Source organism: Malus sylvestris, chromosome 5 (genome assembly GCF_916048215.2).
Source record: "Malus sylvestris chromosome 5, drMalSylv7.2, whole genome shotgun sequence".
Lineage (NCBI taxonomy): Eukaryota > Viridiplantae > Streptophyta > Magnoliopsida > Rosales > Rosaceae > Malus > Malus sylvestris.
In genome coordinates this window covers 45439206-45466650 of record NC_062264.1, presented here as the reverse complement: position 1 = coordinate 45466650, position 27445 = coordinate 45439206, and the positions used below count along the sequence as shown (strand labels likewise).

At 35.9% G+C, this 27445-nt stretch overlaps 5 protein-coding genes across 10 annotated transcripts in view; all 5 read right to left on the bottom strand.

Moving 5' to 3' along the window:
• Positions 1 to 26719, bottom strand: part of LOC126620908 (nuclear transport factor 2B-like) — a 36901-nt gene extending 10182 nt beyond the window's left edge. Inside the window, exons 1-2 of one of the 4 annotated variants that reach the window (XR_007622727.1) lie at positions 26413 to 26719; positions 26148 to 26328 (exon numbers count right to left, since the gene is read on the bottom strand). Coding sequence is in view for 3 of the 4 variants with exons in the window: in XM_050289224.1 (XP_050145181.1) it covers positions 26150 to 26305; positions 26413 to 26712 (456 nt within the window). In the remaining variant the exon portion in view is untranslated. Of the gene's footprint in view, positions 1 to 25885; positions 25931 to 26147; positions 26329 to 26412 lie in introns of those variants that run through there. The other 3 variants (XM_050289224.1, XM_050289225.1, XM_050289226.1) reach the window with 3 other exon arrangements.
• Positions 2545 to 8138, bottom strand: LOC126620903 (homeobox-leucine zipper protein MERISTEM L1-like). Its single transcript, XM_050289218.1, has 11 exons — positions 7304 to 8138; positions 6239 to 6557; positions 6016 to 6133; positions 5478 to 5666; positions 4943 to 5386; positions 4744 to 4845; positions 4456 to 4656; positions 4154 to 4328; positions 3785 to 4056; positions 3531 to 3626; positions 2545 to 3333 (listed from the first exon to the last, which is right to left on the bottom strand). The coding sequence occupies exons 2-11, from the start codon at positions 6478 to 6480 to the stop codon at positions 2962 to 2964; spliced, it is 2211 nt and encodes a 736-aa protein (XP_050145175.1). The 5' UTR covers positions 6481 to 6557; positions 7304 to 8138; the 3' UTR covers positions 2545 to 2961.
• On the bottom strand, positions 12883 to 13658 carry LOC126622965 (late embryogenesis abundant protein At1g64065-like). Its single transcript, XM_050291628.1, has 2 exons — positions 13646 to 13658; positions 12883 to 13259 (listed from the first exon to the last, which is right to left on the bottom strand). The coding sequence occupies exons 1-2, from the start codon at positions 13656 to 13658 to the stop codon at positions 12883 to 12885; spliced, it is 390 nt and encodes a 129-aa protein (XP_050147585.1).
• On the bottom strand, positions 14892 to 17940 carry LOC126620909 (CRIB domain-containing protein RIC10-like). Of its 3 annotated transcripts, none has more exons than XM_050289229.1 (5): positions 17536 to 17940; positions 17189 to 17262; positions 16831 to 16928; positions 16453 to 16564; positions 14892 to 15468 (listed from the first exon to the last, which is right to left on the bottom strand). In XM_050289229.1, the coding sequence occupies exons 2-5, from the start codon at positions 17223 to 17225 to the stop codon at positions 15266 to 15268; spliced, it is 450 nt and encodes a 149-aa protein (XP_050145186.1). In that variant the 5' UTR covers positions 17226 to 17262; positions 17536 to 17940; the 3' UTR covers positions 14892 to 15265. The 3 variants fall into 3 exon arrangements, with proteins under 3 accessions (XP_050145186.1, XP_050145185.1, XP_050145184.1); XM_050289228.1 differs by having other exon boundaries at positions 17189 to 17335; positions 17432 to 17938; XM_050289227.1 differs by having other exon boundaries at positions 17189 to 17335; positions 17536 to 17938.
• LOC126620905 (pectinesterase) lies at positions 19726 to 23417 on the bottom strand. The gene is made up of 2 exons (XM_050289220.1): positions 22380 to 23417; positions 19726 to 20658 (listed from the first exon to the last, which is right to left on the bottom strand). Exons 1-2 carry the CDS (start codon positions 23362 to 23364, stop codon positions 19967 to 19969), a joined length of 1677 nt encoding a protein of 558 aa, XP_050145177.1. The 5' UTR covers positions 23365 to 23417; the 3' UTR covers positions 19726 to 19966.
• Positions 26720 to 27445: the final 726 nt, after the last annotated feature.

The following is a 27445-nucleotide window of genomic DNA, read 5'->3' as shown; positions in this document are numbered from 1 at the left end:
CTTACCTTCGAACACCTCCATCATATTTAGTGGTTTAAGAACTCCTCAACCAATAACCACATAATTGGTTAAAGAACTAACTAGAACCACCACTCGCTGTACCTCACTCATACTCTCACATCAGTAAAAGCACCAAAGCAAAACCTAACCAGTACCACTCATCCCATGAACTCAATAAATGCACAACCGTGCACACTTCTCTCTAACCACACCATATATTTCTATGCCTTCCTTAATTATAATATATACACACACACATATATAACAAGAAAGAAGGCAACAGAAAATAGAGTGAGGAGGAGGAGGACGAGAAGATACATAGATGGTCAAAATATAAGGTACACATATAAGTTATATATATTGTTTTGCTTTTCTTTGGCCTCCTTTAAAACGATGTATATTTTTTTTGTGACACGTAAATTTATGAGAGTAAATGATAGGAAAAACTAATGAAAATGACCTGAAAATTTTGAGTTTTAACTAAAAAAAACAAAATAAAGGGTAAAGTGAATAGTATCAGGATTGACTTTTTAGTGTAAAAATACGATTTTTCATTAAAATGAACAGTACCAAAAGTTTTTCGTTAAAATTTCCTAAATAATATCATTGGATGAATAAATACATACTGCACTTCACAACCATTGTTTTTAGGGAACTTTAACGAAAAGCACCTGGTACTGTTCACTTTAACGAAAAACCACATTTTTACATTAAAAGTCAATTCTGGTACTATTCATTTTACCTTTTATTTTGTCCTTATCATTAAAACTCAAAGTTTTCAAGTCTTTTTCATTAGTTTTCCTTTGTTTTTAATTAACACTGGTGGCGAGCCGAGATGTTTGTTACTATACATATGAAAGTACAAACAATATTAAATAACGTTTGATCTTATATAAATTCGTAGAACAGGTATAGCTTACCTCTACCATGAAAAATTGACACTGCTTTTGAAAGAAATAAAATAAAATTTGACACTGCTTTCCTTTTTGTATTTTTGAGTCAGTAATATTTAATATTGTTGGGTGCACAGAGTCAATGCCATATATTTGTAGTCTGTGCAGTTGCCAGCCTACTGTCATGCGGTATTATAAGAGGCTGCTTGCATCGATAGGCATCTGTTGTCCCTAACCACTCGAAAACATGACGACACCAAAAATCCAACATAAAAAAGAAATCGAAGAAATGAAAATGGCACCACAGTAATATGTTGCAATTGATAAGTCCGTCCTTACGCGCGTTGCCATGCATATATTTGATAGAAATCACACTTGAAAATGACGTATAATTAGCTAGAGTTACAAGTGTTGTTGCAAACAAGGGTGTAGCCACCCTTAAATTAGGGTGGACTGGACTCCAGTCGAGTGCAAAAATTTAGAATTGTAAAATTTTAGTGTTAATTTTAATGAAATTCACTCTTTGAAAAAGGCTGTAGTTATAGCTCACCTTTACGAAATTTGCTAGCTCCGTCCTTGGTTGCGATATGGATTAGAGTAGTTTGTTTGGAGATAATTAACTTGTTTGGTCATCATATATAATCTAAGATTGCATCATTTTGTTCAAATACATTTGTGATTTGAAGAACTTCGAACATATTTGGAACTGGGAAGTCCTTAAAACTCTTTGAAATTTAAAGTAATTCCTTGTATGCTTACATACATATATACATACACATGTATATATATGAGTCACATAAACTAAATATGAAGCTTGCAGCAAATGAATTTTCTTATTAATTCATCAGTAGGTAATTGCAAGTCTGGGGATGACTTTATTCCCTCACAGGTCGAATGGGGCATTGGAATATAAATACAAATGATTCCTCTAGAACTACTAGTACCACAACCACAAGATGGCAATTAACACCACGTACCTCTATATTTCATGGGGGCCCTTGAAATTTTCTGCTACAGATTGAATGATACCTCAACAACCGTTTGGTTAAAACCATAAATTTGGGTTTTTGATATTCCGTAAAAGCCGAGGTGCTACAGTGTGTATATCTTGGGACGATGGAATAGAGATTTGCAATACTAACCATTGTATCCTCCAAGTTCTGGTGCACTTAGAATATTGCTATGTATTCTAAACTAACTTTGGAGGAAGATCAACAATCAAAACAGTCCTTAATTAGCTCGGATGGACCAGAAGCTGAACGTTGAATTTGGGTCAATTGATAATATATATATTTTTACAACCAAGATCCTTTTTTTTTGTTTTTTAATAATCCAACATACAACCAAGAATGTTCTACCACTACTTTTTACTCCAATGAGTTTAATTTTTCAGGGGTAAAATTTTCAGAGAAAAATTTCAACATATAGTTCGATATCAAATTCACGTTCCTCTATTTTTAAAGTCATAGGTTTGTACAGCATTGGTTTTTTTTATTTATATTAATTAAGATATTAGTTTGTCACGATTCAGATCTATTTGTCAACTCGTCAGGCTTCAAGTATTGGAGTACATGTAAGATGATCTACTCCTCTTTCCTAAAAATATGATTAATTAATTACCAAATAAAATTACTATGAAAGCTACAAACAATTATTTGAAACTGGAACCATTGTTAATGTGATTTCAAAAGTCCAACTAACCTCTTTTAAACATAAACATGAGTAGAGAAAAGAAGCTAATTAAGACAGTCATAAAATTACAACCCTGCGGCGAACCCTAACCCTAATAACCCTAGTCCTAATCCAAGACCAAAACAGTAAATTTAAGGTGAACAATAACTAACAATTAACAAAGTCTTGAGCTTACTTTTCCCTTAGTTTAGGGAAAGTCAATACCCGAACCCACTACCCTTGTGGGGTGGTGATTAGGGTTTCCAAAATCTGACCAAAACACCACAAGACAAGGATATTATAAGGTGCGTTCTTGACTTTTTCCCTTTTGTAACCCAACTCAATTTCGAAGTAAACCCACCATTCTTGCTCACCATGTATTTAGGCTTTTTATTTGTCATGGATTTTGGTCACATGTAACTGCGGCTCTAATACGCTCAACCGTGCACTTAATTAGATTGTTAACAGTGGCCACAGATCCCAGAGAGAGTTTAGCAGTAGGAACTGAATCAACCAAGATCTGAAATGCTACGGTGAGTAGAGACCCACCAGAGCCAACATCAAGAATTCCTCCTCCTGCGGACCCAGCAGCTCCATCTGGAAGGATGGCAAAACCTGAGGGCAGAAGTGCAACATAATCTGGGTCTCCACCACTTAACACAACATTCATGGCTACGATATCAACTGGTGCATAAATCACGTATGACCCGGTTGAATCAGTGCAGCTCTCCTGAAGTATCAGCATATTGCTTTGGCTTGAGTTTGCACTCTGCAAATCACCCCATTAATTAGCTTGTCTAGTGTTTAAAGACTAGTCAAGAGAATATTCACTATGATTTAGGAGTACATTCAGGCAAGAACTGACCTAGACAGTTTTCCACAATCTGACAATACAAAGCATGACGAGAGTATATTTTCTAGAATACACATATTTTCAATGCATATATAACATCGATCGAGACTTACATTTACGCGAAGTAGGGAGACACAGTTGCCTGGATCGCGACCATTAGCTATGTGCGCCATCTCTTGAACTAGCCCACCATTTGAAAGTATATCCCACTGAAAATTATATGCCACAAATTAAATGTGTATATGTCTACTTACATGATATACTTAGCAGTGCCCTAATATATCATATGTATATCTGTATGCTTTATTTAGCTATGCCTTCGTATATCAGAGATATATATGTATATCTATTAACATGCAATATGTACCTCACTACGAGAGTTTTCATCACGCAGGAAATCAAAAACTCTCTTGGGAGGGACAGGAATCCAGAAGGAAGTTGCAGCACTTAAAACTATCCCAGGAGGCCTGCCAGGATCGTCCATACTTTTTCGGGTCATGACCCTCACATCATCTGAACCCGTTGCTGATAATGTAGTCCATGCATGTGCAGTAGAAGCACCAACACCGGTACAGAAGCTCATCACCATTCTTTGTGCCAGCTTCAACATACTTTTCCTCCCTTCAGTACTAGTTATCACTGTAATATAAGATAACAATTTGAGCCCATTACTTTGATATTAAGAGAAAACTAATTACCAAAGCAAGTAAATTAAGATTAGTGTATTAGTGTGTACCACAAAGATCTCCAGCAGGGATGTTACTGGCCATGGAACTCGCAAGACGTTCGCACTGTCTATCAAGTGTAGCCACCCAACGCTTAGCTCCAAAAGCAAGACCAGAATTGACTAGGGGTCTGTATATGTTGTGAACAGCTCTATCATCCACTTCAACATGTTCCACCCATGTAACCTAAACAATCATACATAAAAATCAATAATATGCGAATTAGTTGAGAGAACAATGTTTAACTTTTTGTGAAGAAAAAAAAATGAACTATAATGAGCTTAGAAGAGCTCTAGTGAGAAACTTTATAGACCTTAGAGTAGCCATTTGGCAATTCTTGGATTAAGCAACCGGATGGCCTTCTTCGACTTCTTGAAATTGGACTTGGGCGTAGGTTGTCCAAGGAAACATCAACCACTGCCCAAGTTCCATCAACTTGCTGCTTACAGTACCTTACAAAGTAATTCTCACGGGTTGGAACGAGTGGTGAGGGTACTTGAAACTCAGCAGTCATCTACATAAAAATTATATCGTACGGATTAATTTCAGTAAATGCTTTAATCCATTCTAAATTCAAATTAATTGTGTGTTGTGTACATACCACTTGCAAGGCTCCATTGTAGTTTCCAGCTACTCCAGTTGATAGGATATCAAGGGTCATTGCTCTTGAGACAACACCACAAAAGATGGTAGACCATTGATTCTGAAAACACATCATGATTGTGTTAAATTCAAAGAGATATAAAGTCCTACTAAATCCAAGTTCAATTACTTGATGTTCAAATATGTGTGTTAATTACCACATCCATGAGAATCTCAACAAGGTTAACATGATTCATGATGACCAATTCCGATTCTCTTGAAGCCTCAGACTTTAAGCCCAATATTTTAGGGCCAATCCCCCTCGGAAATGTCCTCAAGTACTCGTCTTCATTTAAAATTTCTTTTTGAATTGAGTTGTGGTCACCAGGAACCCATAAGGGGTCTCCATCCTGAGCCATTCTAATTAGTTCTTCCATGGCTGCAACAGCAAGCTCAACGATCATCGGCTTATCTGCCTCAGTGGGCACTGAAACTGTCCTGAGAAAATCACTAGATGATCCATACATTTCTCCTACGAAGCCTGGCTGAGTACCAAAATTCCCAACCCCAAGATCAAGGGAGCGCGAAGGCACGTGAGAGGAAAATGAGCTTGTCAAGGGTTTCCCAACATATTTAGCAGCAATCGAAGATATCCTATCAATCTGTGAAACCAATTGAACAAAACTCAATAGGCTACAAAAATTATAATGACGAGAAAAAGGTGCTGTATGCATGTTTTATAATAATGGTCACCTCTTCACGTAAACGAGCATTTTCAATCCTCAAATGTTGCTCATCAAATGACATCTCACCAATTGAAGCTGGTCCTCCACAGTTGGGGCATGTGGCATTGCCAAGGGCTTCCTTGTACCTATTGTTCTCAGCACGAAGCTTGTCGTTCTCAGATTTCAAAATTGAATTCTCATGGCGTTCATGTTGTGCCTAAGAGTAATATATACTTAATGTCAAATTGATACACAGAGTAATTAAACCAATTAAAAAACTAAGTTAAATAGGGCCAAGTTATTCGAGAGCATAATGTGCATAGAGGTTGAATATAATTAAAGTGCTTAATGCCTAGTATAATGTCAAAACTCTCAGAGAATAAAGGAACAATTTCCTCATAAGTGGAAAATTTGGAACGAAATGACTTTATGGAAACGCATAAAGTGCATATATATCCAATTGATTTTTCTACATATACATACAATATACATGCATATATATATGTGTGTGTGTGTGTGTGTGTGTGTGTATGACTGTGTGTGTGGTGATAGAATATATGCGTTACCTTCATTTGGGTGCGCTTGTTTTGGAACCAGAATTTGACTTGCAAAGGCTCTAACCCTAGTTCACGACTCAGCTCCTTCCTTTGCTTGTCATCTGGGTGAGGACACTCCTTGAAGAATCTGAAAAGATATATATTCGATCGAGATATATATTATATTCACAATGAAGCTCATGATCAGAAAAAACCCTAAAAACAAGATAAACAAGAAAACACAAAGACATACGCTTCCATCTCCTGGATTTGGAGCTGGGTGTGGCGATGGTAACGTTTTCTTTTGGGGCGCGGGCCGGTGGTGTTGGGATCTTGCTCGTCACCAGAAGGAATGTCCATAGTCGTTTCGGTTCCGGATTTGGTCTCGAAGTCATCCTCCAGCAGTCGACCAGTACTATCCGAGGTTTTGTGGGTACTGCTCGTCGTCATGTGATCTAGGATGTGGTGACTGTCGAACATGCTTGGCTGAAACATTTTTTCTCCTTCCAAATCCCTAGAATTTAGGACTCTTGTTCTAGCTAAATACCTATCTCTCTTGTCTTAATTTCAATCTGCCAAGACAAAATGATATAGGTCAATTTATATCGTTGATAAACAAATTAATTAAGGGCACCGCACTGATGAACAGTTTAAAGAACTCAGACCAAAGTAAGAGCTAGGTTTAGAATTAAGACACTCTTAGTTGATAACATACTTATATATATTAAAAATAATGGGGGAAAATAATTAAAAAGAGAAATAACCCATTTCTTCCAGTAGTTCGACCCAATCCATAGACAGAAATCAGGAAGGAACAGAAATTTGGAGGAAAGAAATTAAAAACTTAAGAAATACCAAAGATATTGCTGAGAGAATAATGAATGGTATGATAATTTTATACGGAAGCGATCTGTATTCCACTCTGGAAGTAGAAAATAAATGTACAAGATAAAGCTGTAAACCGTGTATCTACATACATACATACAAGTCTCCCCGAACCCCCTCTCTGAGAAGATTTACCCTTTTTTTACCTCAAAATATTCAGAAGATTAACCATTTCAACTTTCAACCAAGAGATTTTGCTTCAATGCATCCCTTAATTACCCAGAACCAAAATACGGGCATATAACACGTACAAATACAAGTATGTAGAAAAATCATACCTAAAATCAGGCAACCTAAATGACCACAAGGAAAATATATAATAAGAAAATTATTCTACCGAACATTAATGTTTTTGTTGAAAAAGAATATTATATCATTTATGGATATATATTATTCCCCCCAGAATATATCTAAGAAAGAATACCAAACTGACCTGAGAAGATTAGCTGAGAGTTTTCGTGCAATAATCTCTTGCCGGAAGCATTTTCCGGCTACCATATATATATAATATCTCACTCCCAAACAAAACCCTAGACTACACACCCTTCATCTCTTTCTCTCTCTTCTCTGTCTCCCTCTCTCTCCTCTGTCTCCCTCTCTCTCTTTCTTCTCTTTGACTCTGAAGAGGTAAGAGGTGGTTTCTGGATGTGGTGTTATGTGTGGGGGTTTTGACTCTTTGTGGGGTTGTTGTAGTTGGAAATTTTAATAGATTCTCTGGCTCTGTCTGAGAAAAAAAAAAAAAAAAAAACCTAATTGACTGGATTAGTTCAACCTAGTAAAAATGAAGGGAAACAAATGATGACTGTACGTAGCACTACGGTTTAATTTGGGCCTTCAAAAGTCATTAGCTTTTTTACTCTTGCGTGCTAATTGACTGTTGCTAATAGTTAATGAGTTTTCAAACACACTAAACTAGGATTATAACGCCCCACTTAACCAAATCTCGGTCTTCCCAATACCACCCAGCACTCTCTCTCTCTAAAAAGTAACGGACGATTGTGTAGAAAAAATAAAAACTCGACTTGAAGTTCAAAGCAGCTGACCCTTTGAGCTGTAGGCTGTGGGGGAACGAAGAACTCTCTGTTCCCTTTGAGACGGTGGTGGGTAGGAGTAGAATATTTGTGGGTATAAGAAGAAGAATGCGGTGATGAAGATTGAAGGGGAGAGAGAGAGAGAGAGAGAGAGAGAAAGAGAAAACGAATGAGAAAAAAAAGATGGAATCGAAATAGCAAACCAGAGAGAGTAAGAAAGAGAGAGACTTTGGGGGGAAGGGGGAAGGGGGAAGGGGTAAGAAAGAGGAACCGGTGGAGAGGATGTGACAGCGAAGGAGTTAATGCGGAGCGTATTGAGAGGGTGCGATTGCATTTATGGCGGGAGGGAAAGGTGTAAATGCTGCTCAGCATGCATGAGAGGGAGAGAGAGAGAGAGAGAATAGTTGGTTTGGCCTCTCAACATCCTCATGTTTTAAATTTGTTAGGGGAGTATGGTGGTGAAATATGAATTACAGCTTTTTTAACTGCCCTAGATTTCAACCCTTTCAGTTTTTCACTCGCCAGCACTCCCTTATATTGTGATATGAATAATGCAAGAGAGCCAAATTTTTAAACCAAATTTACAAATCAAATGACATATCATCAATTGTATTTGAAAAAAAGTTGGGATTCTACCCTAAAACTAATTGGTAATATGGGGAGTAGCTCATATAAGGTCCTTGCTCCCATCAATGTGGGACTCATTCTCAACACACCATTTTATGTATGGCGAATTTTTAAGCATATCCTATGAACAACACAACGGGGTATGTAGAGCGCGTGTGGCCCGTGAACAACACAACGGGGTACGTGAAGCGAGTGTGGCCATTTGGCTTCATACGTGGGACAACTTGCTCTGATACCATAAAGAAAGTTGAGATTCCACCATAAAATTAATTGGCAATATGGGAAATAGCTCATCTTACTTATAAGCCCATGCAAGGTCCCTGCTTCCATCAATGTGAGACTCATTAATTCTCAACAATATTTAGGATACTAAAAGATCTTATTCCTTTATGATTGTATTATTTGCGAGGCAAATAATCCTAGCACAAGGCACGAGTAATAACATACATAATTGCTCAAGTCCTTTTCCATTTATCTCTACCACAGTGTCTTGCTTCAGTAAAATAGGTCACAATACGTACACGCTTTTATCGCTGCACTAAGGAACTGTAGGTTTGTCTGCTACAAACTCGTTCACAAGATTCATCATTGCAATCCAAGTTCTTCTAAAACACGGTCTAAATTGCCAATATTTTTTTCAGCCTGCTTACATGCAACATTCATAATTGAGCATGAGCCTTAATTTTTTATTACCAAATTATATATTCTACTCAAATTATTGTTCGTAATTATATTATATTATTATTATTATTATTATGGTAAATTGCATCTGTGTGATAATCCATAACGATACAAAAAAAACCTGTTAATAATCCATTAGAAAGTTCGAATTTGTAAAAAGCTATAGAAGAAAGTCATAGGTCTCAAATGATTCATTGTACTTTCTTCTCAAATCCGTAGAATTACATTGAATCTAATCATATCGCATGCGTTCCATTGATGATTAATTGACAACTACCATTCTAAGATATGAATTATAGACCTCATTTTTTAATACAGAAATATATTAACATTAAGAAGGTGGATGAATGAATTGGTATATCAAACTCGTCATCTACAAGTTTCGAGCTTAATACCTCTCACTTATAAATAAAAAGGAATATCACTATACCTTTTTTCATGGTACTTCTAATCAAACTTATTATAGAAATCCAATAAAACCATTATTTGCAACCATCAAGGGGTGGTCCATTAGTTGGACATGAATTCCAAGTCCGATTCCACACGGCGCGACCTGAATTCGATTATTGACATTGTGTATATGATGATGGTCATATAAGGTTGAAATTAATGCCTCTCTGACCCTTCAGATTTCTCAAAATCTTGTTTCTTAAATGTTTATCAATCTATCTATTTCATTATTTTTTTCATCTGATGTAATGCTCACATCCCACAATAAATGGAAAAAATGACCTGAATTAAAGAAATAGAAAATTACTTATAGTTTTCTTTATTTATTTTTTATTTTTTATCAAATTAGTTTTCTTTATTTGTTCAACACACTATATATTTACTAAGACAACATCAACTGTCGACTCTAACTTTCGATATATTAATATAGATCTGGTATTGTAAATAATGTGGCACATATATGTTAAAACAAATTTTTTTTCTTTTGCCTTTTGTTGCTTCGATTGATATTGGTGAGTCGTTAAGTTGTTACAGTCTTCCCATACCCATATACTCCCTTATTTAGTGTTTTTTAGTTTTAGGAGTTTAGGACATCACCCTTTGTCCATGTCCTCCAAATATCCTAACCTTAAACCTGTCTGCTTCTATAAAAAATAAAAAAATGAAAACCTGAATCTTGTCTATCCCTCTCTCGCCCATTTTATAATTTGTGCTTTTCTCGAAGGGAACTTTAACGAAAAGCTTATGGTACTGTTCACTTTAACGAAAAACCACATTTTTACACTAAAAAGTCAATACTGGTGTTATTCACTTTACCCTTTATTTTGTCCTTATCGTTAAAACTCAAAGTTTTCAAGCCCTTTTCATTAGTTTTCCTTTTCTCGAAGGGTGTTTTTTGTAAAAAAGCAAAAAATAAAAGTACGGAAAATAAAAGAGGAATCCGTTCGTACTGCAATTTATTATTCTTTCTTAATATTTTGTATGTAGTTATGTATAAATTGAATTAATTTTGTGGTATACTAACATGTTTATCCTTCTTAATATATAAATGTATGTGTAATATTAAAACAATGAACAAAATATATCCAAAACTAACAATAAAATAAAAAAGTAATTAACAAAATATACAATATGAGTAAATAACTATAAAAAAAGGAAATATTTCAGAAGTTTTTCTTATTGGAATAAGTCCAGAACACTTTGGAAAAATTCGGATAAAAAATTTGGAATTATCGAAATCTCTAAGTGCATTCCAATTCTTGTTCTAATTTTTCAGAAAATATTCTAAATTTCATGTTTGGATTCAGAAATTTTACTGTTAGAATAAAAAACATTATTCCAACTTAGCCACACACTCTTTAGTGTGAAAGAAATATATTTAGAAGTTATGGAGAGGAGAAAGAGAGAGCACTACTTCATAAAAAATAAAAATAAAAATAAATAAAAAGAGAGGGCGCTCGGAGAAAAGTGTGGAAGAGAGAGGGAGATGGGATGAATGGGAATTATTTGGCTACGAGGGAGAGAGAAAAAAATAAATAAATTGTTTTGTGTGTGATTTACTATATTGCTCATAATTTTATTTTGACTATTTTTTTTTAGTTGTGTTTATAGGATTAGAATGATTTTCATCCTCTTTTTATTGACAATGAGAATGCTATTCTATAAATTAAAAAATGTCCCGATAAAAAAGAAATAAATTTAACACAAACCCTTTTTTTATGAAACACACATACAATGCAAACATGTTTCATTACTTCATTTAGAATTGCAAGTTAAGACTAATCAAAACACTCGGACAAGATAAATTTGCTTGCTATACATCATGTATGCATGTAACGCGCGTTAGCTAAGTTTTGGCCGGTGGTGATGGATTGTCATAGTAGTTCAAGTCTTTTTTTTTTAATTATTGCGTCTCAAGTTCAAAATTTTCCTCTCTTAATATAAATTAGTGTAATATATTATTTACAATCAAATAAAATAAAAACTTCGGCATGCCATTTTTTGACAATAGCAGGAATTTAAACTATGAATAACATTGAATTAATTCAATGTCCAAAATGTTCACCCACCATATATATTCAGTGATACTTGCATTGATTACTACATTTCTTCTTTTTTTCTGAAAAATTAACGTTTGGTGGGTCACAAATTTGAATTCTGCTTGGTGTTGTTTAAAATCATGTCACTGATATCAACTATCAACTTGGCACTAGCTACATTAATGGGAATCCTTTTCTTGTTTGACATTTGCTTGTTCTTGCAACATCTTGAATACAAGGAACATTACATTAATGGGAATTCTTTTCTTGTTTGATATTTGCTTGTTCTTGCAATATCTTGATCATATATATAGGCTAAGCATTCATACAAGGATCATTTCAATGTTGATGCCTCGAAATAATTATTGTTGAGAGTATCAATTGCATATCAAGAAAATGAGGGATTGTACATGTACTTATAAGTAGTTGGGCTACTCTCATATTGTTAATTGATTTTATGATGGAACCTTAATTTTCTTCATGATATCATAGCCACTTGTTTGGCGTGTAAAGTCCAACAACCACATGTGCTCCATGTCACCCGGTGTTGTCCATTTGTTAAGCTTGAAAATTCACCACACATGAGAAGACGTGTTGAGAGTATCAATCCCACACCCGGAAAAATAGAGATTTTGAATGTACTTATAAGTATAAGCAGTTGGTTAATTTCCATATTGTCAATTAGTTTTACAGTAGAACCTAAACTTTCTTTAATTATCAAGGAATAAATACATAATCCATATTCCAATATCATGTAACTTTAATGAAGTAGTTTTGCATTAAAACTACATACTTAAATCAAAAACCTAAATCTTGGCCAACTTGTAATCTTTAGGTCGAATCGACCTTGAAGTTCGTGAGAATCTAAATGGGGGAGGAGGGGTACCAATTGGGAGTTGAAAGATAAGTCCTTAAAAATAAATTTACACCAATACTTCCATATAATGAGTTCATCTAATAAAGAAAATTGAAATCAGTACAACAACTAACTTTACTTCCATGGCAACAAATCATCAGCTAGTAAATCCACAAACAGAATCAGAGAAAAATAAATAAATGAATCAATAGTAGTACTCAAACTACAGATTTATCATTTATAAGCTCGATATATATTCTCGTTTAGTGAATATTATAAATTAACAGTTCGTTATAACAGTTTATACTATTTGACAAGGGAATATTAATTATCGAGTTTTACCCTCAATTTGCAAACGGAGGCGGCGCTCTGGTTTCCAGTAGTGATAGATAGAAATGTTGCAATCGCTATAACAGGTTGCCTTCATCTTAAAGACCTTCAACAAGTTCACCTTGCCATGCAGAGTGGTTTCTGAAGTAAAATTCAGCACTCCAACAGCCATGTCACCCGAGAAATGCGAATTAGTTACCAATTTGTCAGCCAAAATACTCACAACACTGGTGATGTTATGAGTCGAACGAGCCGGAACTGTGTCGTCTCTGATCGGAGCTTCGGCGACAACATTCCCACGGTAGCTGATATGAACTGTACTATTCTCATACTTGAAGCCTCCATAATTTGGATTTTTCACGGTGACCAATATTCCTATTGATATATTTAACTTTATAACGGGGAAACCTACTAACTCAAATCCCTCTAGGCTAACCGGCTGGGCGAAAATTGAAGGTTCTTTGGGTTTTAAAATTGTAACGAATAGAACGACTAGAAGAATAAGATGACGATGAAGAGAATGCCCGTGACAGCAGCAAAGATTTTCAAGCCTTTTCAAGAGCCTGCTGCTATGATTAATGTAATTAGGGAATGTCTAATTTGATTTGGATGGATTACAGATATGTTTAATGTTTTATATGCAAAGGTTGTTATGATTTAAACAAGAAAAGAATGTGGTGCGGTTTTGTCTGGGTTGTATTATTTATTGGTGGAGACAAAAATAGAGGAGTTTCTTACAATGATTTTGGACTTTGGAGGACGGTTTTCAGCCATCGTTTTCCATTTTTGTATGTTTGTCATAGGGTGGAAAATAATTTGGGCCAGAACATGTGTACAACTGGGCTGGATCGAGCCTTGAAAGCCAGGCTCATGTCAAACTTGTTTTTTTTTTTTTTTTTTGTGACTTTTTTCCGTGCTTGAACAATTATGTGATCTGTAGTGATTCTTACTCTTCTGTTTTCTTCTTAAGCACTCTTTACCTTGTTTTTGTTTTCTTTTTTTTTTTTTTTTTTTTTTTTTTTTTTTTGCATTTTGCATTTTGATGCATTGTAAAATCTTTTGTAGTAATTGGCGGGGAGCTTAACTGAGAAGTGCTCACTCTGGATTGATCCGTGGACGTCATCATTGAAATTTTCTCTAAAACAATGCCTAGACAAGACGACGACTTAATGGGAAGGCGATATTGACGTTTTGTTCAATGGGTACAGTGCTGATCTGTTGTATAAAACACTGTTGTTACGACATGAGTCGTACCACACTTCGTCTAAATTTGTCAGCATATGCCAGTTTGGGAGTTGGTAGGGGATGTATGGGTCTTGTGGCAAGATCGGAACCAACACTCTGAAATCTAAATCTTGGTTATACAAGAAAATTATTGATGTCATTATGAAGCATGATTCTAGTAGCCACCACCAGTTGTTGCATATTTGATGCATAGTAATTAACAGAATAAGTATTTTGAGTTATTGGTTGGTGAATAAAAATTTGTCTATGGCAAATGCATGAAGGTTGGAATACTAGGTTGAAAAGATAGTGCTGCATGATTAAGGTTTCGCTTCATATCTTGTTGCGATTGGAAGTAGGACAAGAAGAGAGTATCGTATCGACCAACCAATGTTTTATGGTTGTTTTGTGACCTTCCTACTGAACAGATAGTAGGGGTTTTGAGACTAACCCCATGTTTTATGGTGTTTTGTGGCCTTCCTATTTCTTCATGGAAATTCAATGCTTTTGCGTGGTGGAAATCAGAATGGCTATTTAGCTTGTAAAAGGATTACAATTTCATGGATTATAATAGATAAGGGTATTGATCTTCACTTTTTATCCCGATCCGTTTCTTTTATATTTTGTTGTGAGAGGTCTTAAATTCGATGGGATTAAAATATGTAAATCAAAACTTAATCCCAAAGAAAAATCCCCCTGTCGTGCACCAGCACAACTAAAACCTCACTTGCATGCTTATTACATATTTTAAAGTGAAGGATTAAAATATGCAACACGATGGGATTAAAACATGTAAATCAAAACTTAATCCCAAAGAAAAATCCCCCTGTCGTGCACCAGCACAACTAAAACCTCACTTGCATGCTTATTACATATTAAACTTAAAGTGAAGTAAAAAAAATGTTGTCTTCCTAAACTGGTTGTCACCCACTCTCACATTTGTTCCAAGAAATTTGCCCTACCACTTAGTTTTGCATTATGCATGCATTTCTAAAATTTACATAAGCTATGTCCAATTTTTCGGATCTTAATCCCTTCTCGATCTTGTGAACCTTGCAGAGCAAGCAAAACATAGGGGCATCCAGAATTGTTGATGTGCACATTGACAGTTTCTCTTAACTTTGATTGATCAAACTTTCATAATCTTGCACTTTATTCTATATTATCAGATTTTGTGTTGCCTCCATTTGGGTGTATGCAGTTGCCTTCGACTTTGATCCTCGTGACGATCTTCCAGCCGAGGGAGATGATGATTTGACCTTTTTTCGCTTTGGTTTCTTGGGCACATTAGGAAGTTCAGTTGGAGAAAGATTTCTGAACACGTCGGATGATGGTTGCCGCGTTATGGGTTGTTCAAAATCTGTCACCCAAAAAATTAAAGAAACAAAAGGAATAAGAGAGAGGTTAAAGTGTCTTCAAAGTGATTCAATCATGCAAATCAAGTGGCACAATCTAAAATAAATTGATGAAAGCACCATGCCACAGCAAAGATTTGACCACAAATTAGTGGAACACCTAAAATTGAAAGTTAAGGCCAATGACATATTGACCCCTAACAGTAATGTTCAATCAAACTTATTTTTTACGTATTGACATAAACTTGGATGTAGCTAAGTTGATTAAGACAGTGTTTCTTCTATCTTTGTAGTTTAGATTAAATTAGACTATTGCTCATATATTTACAATGAGTCTTGAACTGATGGCCAAATCTCAAATTTATCAACCAATTTAAGTAAAGTAGTATTACGAAAATCTCAAATTTAGCAAAGCCCTGTGGTCCTGTGGACCACCATTACCAAGACTAAGCTAGAGTTTTTCTAAAGGGCCACTCCAAGCTATCATATTCCTCCAGGTAGGAAAGTGTGTGTTGGTCTCGTGACAGAAGATCCAAAAAACTTGCTGTTGGGGCAAAGAATCTTGAAAGCTTTTGCACACCTAATAAATCTCATTACCAATAACTAAAACATACATTAATCACATTTCTCCTAATTAACTTTTGACCCCGTGAAAAAAACTTGTCTAATTATTGTACTCGCACAACTACACACGATAGGAGGCATAGTTTAATGGAATATATAGGCAGAGCCTTTAAATCATTCATATGATACGCAGGTCCCAGCCATCACCTAGTTTGCATTCCGCTAGCCTAATCGTATGTACGAGAGAAATTTACTTATGATTGAGATGTCATTGCAGTAGTATCTCAAGTCAATCAAACAATATCAAGTTTAAAATACCATCACAATGGTGTCCTAAAAGTAGGTTCTTATCCTTACTACATAGTCATGTCCTTGAAAACATGAAATGCTGAAACTACTATATATAGAGGTGATCAAAAGCATACCTTGAGAGGACCAAGGGGAATACGCCATGGGATTAGAGGACCCCATTCGATCACTGGCATTCCGACCATGGGAGCTCGTTGAGAAATCGGGTCCGTTTTTAAATTCGTTCATCTGCTTGATTAACAATGATTTAACCCAATAAGAGAATTATGAGAACATTAAGAAAAAGAAGCACATGTTTTGGTTGGCAGTTTTGTTCTATAAACAAAACATGGGAGACACGATACGATAAATCAATAACAAGAGAGAGATGCATATGTGGTTAAGACAGGTAGCAAGGCTGTATGACGCCATTTGCATTTAAGTTGGAATCTCTTTACATAATTTAGAACATTATATTGTTGAGAAGAAGAAAAAATAACAAGAGAGACATGTACCCAACTGGGCGCGCTTTCAGACGGGCCGTCCCAACCAATGTGTGCTACATGTTTCACATCTGTTGGGCACCCAATTTCCATTTCACGCTCCTTCACAACTGCAACAAAAAAAAATTCCATTTTCCAGCATAATTAGCCTTGAATTATCAAAATTAAGCATAATTATTATTTTTCTTACCAGACAAATATTCTGATCAAACTAATTTAATCTACGTGGTGGGGGATTCAAATTAAAGATGCAAGGGGCACACTAGCGTCGCCAACTGGTTTAACCAACACTGACAAGGAGAATCGATTTGATACATTAAAGAAAACGAGAGAGAGAGAGAGAGAGAGAGAGAGAGAGAGAATTACGTACCAAACATTTGAGAGAAGTATTTCAAGATCTTTGCCATGATGGAAACTACACGCCCCAATTGAAACAGCAGCCACCTTAAAGGATGCAGACAACAGGAAAGCAAATTAAACGCCTAAGCTAAAGATTGGAACAGATGGATCCTTTTGCCTGCAAGAAAGTAAATATGTACTTAGATGAGATTTTGCTTAAAATAATCTTAAAGGGGATAAAGGGTAAGAGCAGTATCCAATAAGGTTCACTCACTGCATGTGATTTGGGAACATTTTTTTCCCTGTCAATGAAGACTAGTATCTGACCATGATTTTATGAGATATATGATGCATTTGTGGAAGGAAAAAAAAACATACTTTGAGAGGTTGATTGTTTAGAAGAAAACCAACTTCTCCACCATATCCAACCAAAGTAGCCAATTTCCAAGCTCCATCTTTTTACACCAACCTCTTATGGATAGCAAAACATGCGTAAGAAAACCCTTTGGAGTGAAGATCTCTTGGTGCAATAACAAAAACCCGGAAACAAACTACTGATTGAAGCCGATTAAATAAATGAAAATGGAAGAACACAGAAAAAAAAAAAAGGGAAAAAAAGGAGAAAGGATGGTGCAATGGGATTTATCTGCAAATGTGTAGAGAGAGAGAGAGGCTAGACAAAAATGAAAACCTAAAAAAACGAAGGGTGTGAAAGACGGGACAAAACTAAGAAGACAATACAAAAGAAAATGGGTGGTGCTCGTTTACTTACCTTCTTTCAGAATCTCTCTGAAAAAATGCAAGACGCGCTATCCTCCAAATAATGCAAGATATACTTAAATTGCGGGCTAAAATCTGATACAGAGAGAGGGAAGCTGTATTTGTACAGTCTCTCTGACTAGACTGGCTTCCAAAAGCAGTCTACCTTGGCGTACTGGTTTAGTATTGATGTACTTTTATAAAAAGTAGGTATAAAAAAAACTGAGCTTAAAAAAGTGTTTGGTAAACACTTAAAACAACTTATTTTCACAGATTTAAGTTAAAAAAAGCTGAAAACGTAAAGCAGCAAAAATAAGCTTATTCTTACAGCACAGCAGAAATAGTTTTTTTTTTCAAAGCACAATAATATCAAACCAACCCTAAGACTTTGTTTATAGATTTTAGTCGTAAATCAATGGAGATTAAGAGGGGAAGGGAAGTCCCTTTTTAATGACAAAATTACCCTTTTAGTTAAGGGGTGCATGAAATTGGGACGTTAAGGCGACACCACAAACCAATTATGTTATGTGAGAAAGTTAAAACATATGACAACACGTTATAGATTAAGAATATCACAATTTTAACGCCACAATTGCATATAAATTTCTCTTTTACGCGATAGTCTATCTAATTAAGGCTCTTCAACGTAAACAAGTCCTTCAAGATTTCCTTACATAGCCAAAACCTCCTTGCCGTTTTCAAGAAAGAATCATTGAACCCAACTATTATTGCATCGAGCATTAACCATTGATAGATAAGCGTTTTTATTTCTATAATTTGATTCTTAAAGCATTTTTTTTATTAATATATTAACATTTTGTAGAGGATTACACTACAGGTATTTTTTCATAAATAAATTAATTATATACTTGGCAGAATGTTTTTCAATTTTAGTAGTTCAGCAAACATGGTAAAGAGGACATTTCCTTTTTCTATTTTTGCACCTAAATATGAATTCAATGGATTTAACCCAAGGCTCCAGTATACAGATTATTAAGACAGCAACAGGTTAACACATTGTCCAAATTGAATCCTTCCATGCTTGAGACATTATTTAATACATTTTGCAATCCAGCTTTCTTTAATTTTTTTCAGCCAGCTGGTCTGAGCTCTGTTTACCTTTCTATATAATTCCGTCAATTTAATTAATTTCTAATTGATGAAAATGATATCAGCATTTTGATTAATTAGGCCTTAAAATATGGTTTTAGAATTATCATTTTTTGAGGTATTAGTTTATTCTCAACTACTTGAATTGCAGCCTATCAGTATCATCTTGCAATCATATGCTGCTGTGACTTAGCTGTTCTGAGACATTAAACATGTAGAACTTTTGTTGTGTGTTGGAAGCACGTTTATTCATTCTGCTTACTTCCTTGCACTGCAAATTATGCAGCAAGGTCCACAGTACGGGAATGTGCTGCTCACCTAGAGACCACTTTTAGGGTTTTTATTTAGTTATGGAGATGTAATCCTCTAGATTCTTTGTATATTCAAAGCATGCATTGCATGCTAGTCCATTGTTAAACATATGATGCTGATTTCGCACACAATTAGCTGGTCTAGCGGCACTCGGTCTTCACTTGGTCAGATAATAATTTTTTGTTCAAATCACAAATGCTGAACATCCTAACATTTAAATTTGTGAACATCCTAACATTTTTAATAAAAAGAAACGTTGATTTTTTTTTTCTCACAAAAGAAATGTTGATTTTTTGACACACAATTGGATGAATACACAATATATTGAGATCAAAGTCAATGCCTATTCGTTGACACCTTCACAAATATTAAAATGCTTGAACAAAATGCCATAATAATTTATTTATTGCTATTAAAGAGGGAGAAGTAAGGTTCAAAACTATTACAATAATTTATAAGATAAAGAAGTTACGAATCTGAAACGGATGGATAGAAACTCAACAACATATCTACTATGATATTAGACCATGTGCGCAATAATTTATTTATCGAAAAAAAAGTACCCAAACTGAAAACGGTGAACTCAAAACGGAACGCAAAACACCGATCAAATGATTCCCGATCAAACTCACAACCCTTCGGTATAAGTCACCCCTGCAGACTTCAACCACGACCCACCTTGTATAAGGTTCGCGACAGTGAAAGGTTGGGCCTTTTTTGGGCTTGTGATCACATGGTACCCAGCCCATTTCACTCTCTTGCTAGTACCAGCACCAGGCCCACTATTTGCATACTCTCCATAATACAATGTCTTCAATGCAAAATCCCCAGACCAAATAGACCACCCAGCTGGGTCAATGTGGTCACCAATCTTGGACTGCATCACAACAGTCCTTGAGTACTCCTTCCATGGACGACCCAAGTAAGATCGGATCGTCCCTTTCACAGGCTCTAAGTCCGAGCTCGCAACTACATCGCATTTTTGAATAGAAGTCCCAGTGTTTTGATTTGGGTCTATACGTCCTTGTGCTGTGACCATGTTGTTTTGTCCGGTCATGGGCTTTCTGGCCACGATTTTACAGTTTTGAAACACAACAGCTGCATTTCCGAATATGAAGTCCACTGTCCCTGTGATGGAGGAATCTCTGTAGAATTGCCTGTTGGAGTGGGCATAGAGAGTGTCTTGGTAGGCGTCGATACGACACCGGTTTATCACGGATCGATCTGCCCCAACCCGGAGTGCAACAGCTTGGTGCTTTGCTGCCCCAGCTGTGTTTTGGAACCAAATGTCTTGGGCTATAAACCCATCACCAACAGCAGCTGCATTGGCACACCAAATCCAATGAAACCCACAATTTCTAAGGCTAGAATAATATAAATACATCCAATATTTGGGACACTAAACAAATGAGAAGATATATATAAACCTAAGTTTGATGTGTGATTAGCTATGAGGCATGGACACGGACACGGATACGGAGATACGATACGACACGACACGGGGATACGTCAAATTTCTAAAAATGAAGACACGATACGGCAAGGATACGGCAATTAAAAATAATATAAATAAATAAATATATCTAAATATTATAAAATAAGCATTCAGATATACTATTCAAGTTCAAATTTATTTCGATAAACTTCAAACATTTAAAAGATAATCCACTAAACAAATTAGTCTTCAAACTTGAAAAACTAAAAAGAACATCCAAACGACTTAAAAAATAAAAAGAAAGAGTCCCTCATTCTCGAGCTAGCTTTTTCATTTCTGCAAGAGCTTCATCAGTAACCTTATTGCAAGAGATGATCCCATTTCCAAACACTTTTAACAAATGAAACTTGACCCTAGAGTAGGATCCTCTGAAAATCTTTTGACAATAGTTGCATTGAAACACACTACCTCCTCTTCCATTTTCCACTCTTTCGAGCTTTTTGACATACTTCCATAGTGTACCATGATCATTTTCAACATTCTCAACTAGGTTGACATTAGCATTCGCATGATTATCAGGATGATTCATTTTCCTAAATTATCAACATGTAAATTGTAAGAATCAAATATATAAACAATAAGAGTCAATCCACTGTATAGACAGAGACTATTACATGAGAAATTTATATTAACTTAAGAGATTAAAAAATACATCATGAAATCCATAAAATATTATAATCTAAATATCATGAAAGCACAATAGTATATTATTTATAATATACAAAATACAAAATAATATTATATAAGTGGGCACGAGTATTTTGTATATAATATTATTTTGTATAACAGATAAGTGATTACTGATTGCACACCATCTGACCCCATTGATTGATCTTCGAAGATCAAAATAATATATTATACAGAAAGCAAAAGTGGGTTTTGGCTTTATCAATTTTGCATAACAGATACATTGAATTAGTCAATGGCTTAAAGCAGAAATGGGGCTTTTAGCTTCGAATAAAAACAGAGCAGCATGTTTCTTTCAATTTCAGAGGGGTTCTGCAATCAGATTGAGCTTCAAAATTAACAAAGTGAAAACAAAGTCGAAGGCTCTCACCAGGAGTTGCAGACGGAGACAATGGAGACAATGGAGCAGTTGCAGACGGAGACGATAGAGACGACGGACGGACGGAGCAATTGCAGATGAGTCTGATTTCTGAGGTTCGAAATCGTTTTGGTTTTTAGTTAAACAATCGTTTCAGTTATCTAATTCGAATCAATCACGATTCTGTGCGGATCTATTGGATTTTTTTTCTGATTATCCTCTGATTTTGCTTGAAACGTATCCGAAAAATATGATACGCGTATCTCGACAATATGATACGCGTATCTTGGTAATAAGGAACGTATCCCTTCGTTCCGATACGTATCGGGCGCGTATCCACACGTATTTTGTACGTATCCGTATCCATGCGTGTCAGATACGGGATACGTTGAGTTTTCCCCGTGTCCATGCATCGTAGGTGATTAGTGTTCTACGTTATATTTTTTAGGAAAAGTTTGTAACCGGTCCTACTATGCGTAATAATTTCATTAAAATCATTACCTAGAGTTGCGGAGTTGAAAGTGGTTGCTCCATCAACAACATTGAGGCTGCCAGTGATGATTGTGTTATGCATGCCATCTCCAGTAATCATCAAGTTCTTCTTTTTCTTCCCGACCTCGACATTTTCCTTGTAAGTTCCCTTTTTCACATGAATAGCGTACCTGGTTTTGCTATTATCTGGTGCTGCCGCCACTGCTTCTTTCACAGTCTTATAGTTCCCACTCCCATCCTTTGCAACCACAGCATTAGCATTACTTTCCTTTGCCAAATTAGAATCCAGCAAAAGCCTTCTGTCCTTGCTTGTGACCCAAGTTGGAAAAATCCCATCCAGCCGCTCCTTAATCGGGTTTGACTTTGATCGATCGGAAATTGCAACCACAATGGCTAGGGAGGCTCTTGATCTTGATACCAAGTCATTGAGCCAAGGCTCCATCATAGTCCTGGCCGGACCTTCTAGTCCATCCAAACAAGTGACGTGGTTAGTGAGTACACTACTAAGCCAACCATGCACATCTTCAAGGGAATAATAATTATGTGCACCAAATTTCTGGAGAGCTACCATGGAGTCCATAACTCTGTCTTTGGTCACATCCATCAGCTCCACGCAATCAACGATAGCCGCTCGATCTTTTGGACTGTTGATCCGAGAGTGCGCAACTTTGGCAATATCTAGGGTTTTTTGTAATTGTGGCATGGAATTTTGTAGGATGGTTTGTAATAGATCAGCACCACTCATTGGCTTGGTTGTGCCATGCGATGTTTCTGAGACTATGGATAAGCATGATTTCTGATCAAGCGCGTGATCGCAGACTTGGGTTAAGCCAGTTAAAGGAGGATTAGAGGACGAGGCGAATTTGGTTAGCACATGGATGGAAAAAATTGTAGTTGAGCTTATAACAGCAACTAAGCAGAGAACTAGAGAGTAGGGTTTGCAGTGGGAAGTTGTAGTTTTGAGAGCTTCAAGGAGAGGCTGCTGGATTGCCATATTCTTAGTAGCTAGGTTAAGATCTCTGTGGCTGCTTTGCTTAGTTTCTCTTGTCCTATAGTTCTTAAATAGAAAAACCGTAAATTAAGGAATGATGATAATGTATTTTAAATTCATCAAGCTGCATCATTATTGTCATAAACCTTGGATTTATTAATTAGCTAGAGTTAACTTTTCAAGCGATGACCATCATTAACCTTACACTTCAGCCATTTAGTCAAATAAGGATTTCACAACCATAATCAATCATCCAAGTTTTTGCATCAGCTAAATTTGGCCATTGATCCATACAAAATTCACAACAGTAAAAGAAAATCTCAGATGAGTGGGTGCGACTAATTATAACACTCTTCATTCAAACATACAATTGCGTGTAATTTAAGATTTTGGTGTGTTCGATGACAATTGGAGGTGACTAATCACCTTACTTGACCGACTAATGGAAGAGGATCTTGTGTTTGGAGTGAAACTTTATTTACAAGTTGACAAGGTTAAGATAAGGGTTTGAAAAGCATGGTAATGTTGGTTTTTTTATGACATAATTATGAGGGAATCTTTCAACTTTGAGGCTTTAAAGGATAGCCTAACTTAATTAATAGTTAATTTTAGTATTAGCCATCATGGGTGTTGGTGAAAAGAAGAAATTGTTGTTGAGCATTTGTAGAAAGCAATGTGCCAAACCAAATTTGGATAAACTAGTGGGCATTACCTAATCTTCTACACTAGTGGGAATCCAATTAGGGCTGGAAAAAAATCCTGAAAATTCTGAACCAATCCAAAAAAATTCCAATTCCAAATTAAAATTCCCGAAATTTTTGGGATGAAATACTGAACCGATCTCAAAATTTCGATACGAGATTCGGTATTGTCTACTCAATCTTTCGGTAATCTCATACTGAACCAAAAATAAATAATATATATTATTATATATTTATATATGTATTATTATAGATTTGAATTGTTGCTAACTACTAGTAGCAATATAATTGGCATGGTCTAAGGTAGTAACAAGAGCCCTTTATCGCCACATTTGCCAGTACGAACCCCCAACAAATGTGTCAAAAAATTGTATTGTTAGTTTTCAAACATATTAGGTTTGTAACTTATTTTTTTGATTTTGGGTTTATTGCTTATTTTATTTTGGTTGCAATATTAATTTAACTTGGTATGAATGATTGCTATTTCAATTTGTATGAAATTTGAGAATACCAAACCATCCCTAAGTACCTAAAATTACGAATACCGAAATTTTAGTTTGGAATTGCTCTTCAAATTCCCCTTCCAAAAATTTTCAGTTTGGAATCTCATACCGAATCACCCCTAAATCCAACTCACCCACTTTCAAAACGCATGTGAAATGCAATGCACTATTCACTATTATTACTAGATTTTTTTTGCGTTCGTCACCATCGCGAGTTGGTTCGTTCCTTACCATACCTTATTTTTGTTCGGCACTACATGAAATCGTTATCTTCTCCGAGAGCACTGGATTCAGTTGTCCTTCCCTGTTATAACCTTAATGCCACTTATATTGTTTCTAATCTTGTTCATCATGCTTGCACACGTCATATTGCACTTGATTATCATTTGATTCATTAAAAAGTTGCACTTAGTAGTCAACGAGTTTGTTATATTTCTTCTGCTGATCAACCTGCTTACCAAAGCCCTTCATTAGCCTTGTCATGATACTCTTTGCTCCAAAACTTGTCCGATCAGGCTCGTCCAATTTGCATGCGTGCGTGCGAGCGCAGGGTAGGTGATGGGATGGGGTGGGGTGTGTGTGTGTAAGGATAAATTTAGTTAATCTGAAATTTCTCCGTAATTATAGGAATGTAATTATCTTAGGATTTCTTTGACATATTGGTTTTGTCAAACCCTACATATGTTGTAAACATTTATTAAATTTAATGGAGTCATATTCTCTCCGTTGGTTTGCGGGTGATATTTCATGGAAAATTAACAAGGTATAACATATTTATTCTTTCAAGAGTCGAGCAAAGATTACGACGACATTTCAACAATAATTTGCAAAACCCAGTAGTACTTGAGTTACCATTTACAAATTAATTAACCATAATTTGTTAGAAATTTAATTGGACTAAACAATCATTTAGTGAAGGATGAAATGTATTTGGTAACAATACAATCTGATGTAAGTTGCAAACGTGGAAAACTGCTTCCTATAAGCAAGGATACGTGGATAACATGCAGCAAATGATAACTGCTTATCCATTATTCGGTGAAAACTGCCGGCAACTGCAGGTAACTGATTTCCACGATAGATGGAAATTAGATGAGGCATGTGTCTATATAATCCAATTCCCTACTTGTGAAGAATTGTTCTGAGAATGAGGGTTCTATCACCTTTGGAACATAAGGTTTAAACAAGTAGAAGAATTGCATTTCCAACCAAAAACATGGTTGCTCCAGGTATCGCACGTAGTTGAATATATGTAATCTGGGATACTTGTTAATATTATATACTCCTAGTTTTCCAACATAATTGAGTCGAAATGTCATTCTACACAAAGAAGCTTCCTTCTGGAGTGGGGATCAAATGGAACATCTACAACAGCAACAAAGTCTTTTTCCCATTAAGTGGGGTCGGCTATATAATCATAAAACGTCATTACGCTTGGTTTTGTGTCGCGTCTTCCGTTAGATCCAAGTACTCTAAGTCTTTTCTTGGAGTCTCTTCCAAAGTCCTTCTAGGTCTTCCTCTACCCCTTCGACCCTGAACCTCTGTCCCGTAATCACATTTTCTAACCAGAGCATCAGTAGGCCTTCATTTCATGTGTCCAAACCACCGTATACGTAACCGATTTTCTCTCATCTTTCCTTCAATTTCGGCTGCTCCTACTTTACCTCGGATATCCTCATTCCTAATCTTATCATTTCTCGTGTGCCCACACATCCAACAAGCATTCTTATCTCCACTACACTAATTTTATGTACGTGTTGATGCTCTACCACCCAACAATTAAATAAATATGTTCACATTTTAGTATTTCGCCATGTTATCCGCAGAAAATTAAATAAATAAATTACCTGGCTGAATCTCAGGAGGTGTTCTTCCCCCGGTAACTGGAGGCTACCGCTGACGAAAACCACAATGCCGCCGGTTGGGGACGATGGCTGGGAATCAATGGTGCTGATCAAATGCTTGCTTTGATCAAACGGCAGCTGTTTAAGCTTGGAAGATATATCGTCGGCGCCAAATAACTTCTGCCCCTCAAAGCTCAGCATAGAGGTAGGCTGGTAAAGGGTAGAGAGGGGAAGCTCTATCAGTATCAAATAAATGGAATGATCCACAAATGCCCTCCCCACCATTGCAACCTGCTCTTCCATTTTTCGATCTTCCATCTTCTTTGTCTCTCTCCTCACGCGCGAACTTCCGAGTACGAATATAAGGAAGATGGTTTTGCAGAAAGAGGTGCCAATGTACGCTAAGACACATAAAAAGAAAAGGTTGACGCAGGATTTGTCTGCTTAATTAGTACGTGATGGCGGCTATAACAAATGAAGGGATACAAGAGTAATTGGACATTCTGAAATGGGGAATCGAACACTGCTCATTTCTACGGTTTGTAGTGCCGAAAGTCTGAAATATATACTTTCCTTTCCTGATGAACGACCGCCCTTTCCAACGAGGGAAAATAAACTTTACCACTATGAGTCTTTTACTTTGACGGAATTGGACGCATTTGTAGTATATTTTAAGTATTTACATATCTCATTTTCGCGTTGAGATTTTACAAAATTCTACTCAAAATTCACATGGAAAATCTCTAGAAATCAACTAGAACTCCATCAAATTCCTCAGATTTTATAACTAATTCCATTAAAATTCATTAGAATATAAGATCACATCATCCAAACAAAAATTCTTAGCTACCCCACGCCAACAATACTCATCGCTTTGCGAAAGTTAGAAAATGAACGTCTATCATACGTAATGTTACCTGTGCTATACAAAGAGACTGTTTCCACAATAGCAAATTCTTAGCTAATAATGAAAAAAAAAATATTACCAAATTTTAGAACCAAAAAAATTAGTACGCATATTTTGACTCAACAATGC

Excerpts from the sequence above, each read along its gene's own strand:
- LOC126620903 (XM_050289218.1), bottom strand. The coding sequence starts at position 6,480 with ATGTTTCAGCCAAGCATGTTCGACAGTCACCACATCCTAGATCACATG. Across the intron at positions 5,667-6,015 it reads ACAAGCGCACCCAAATGAAG|GCACAACATGAACGCCATGA; the intron begins GTAACGCATATA and ends TATTACTCTTAG. Across the intron at positions 4,657-4,743 it reads ACAATGGAGCCTTGCAAGTG|ATGACTGCTGAGTTTCAAGT; the intron begins GTATGTACACAA and ends ATTTTTATGTAG.
- LOC126620909 (XM_050289229.1), bottom strand. The coding sequence starts at position 17,225 with ATGGCAAAGATCTTGAAATACTTCTCTCAAATGTTTG. Across the intron at positions 16,929-17,188 it reads ATACTTCTCTCAAATGTTTG|TTGTGAAGGAGCGTGAAATG; the intron begins GTACGTAATTCT and ends TTTTTGTTGCAG. Across the intron at positions 16,565-16,830 it reads CTGAAAGCGCGCCCAGTTGG|ATGAACGAATTTAAAAACGG; the intron begins GTACATGTCTCT and ends TTAATCAAGCAG.
- LOC126620905 (XM_050289220.1), bottom strand. The coding sequence starts at position 23,364 with ATGGCAATCCAGCAGCCTCTCCTTGAAGCTCTCAAAACTACAACTTCC. Across the intron at positions 20,659-22,379 it reads TTTCAACTCCGCAACTCTAG|CTGCTGTTGGTGATGGGTTT; the intron begins GTAATGATTTTA and ends GTGCCAATGCAG.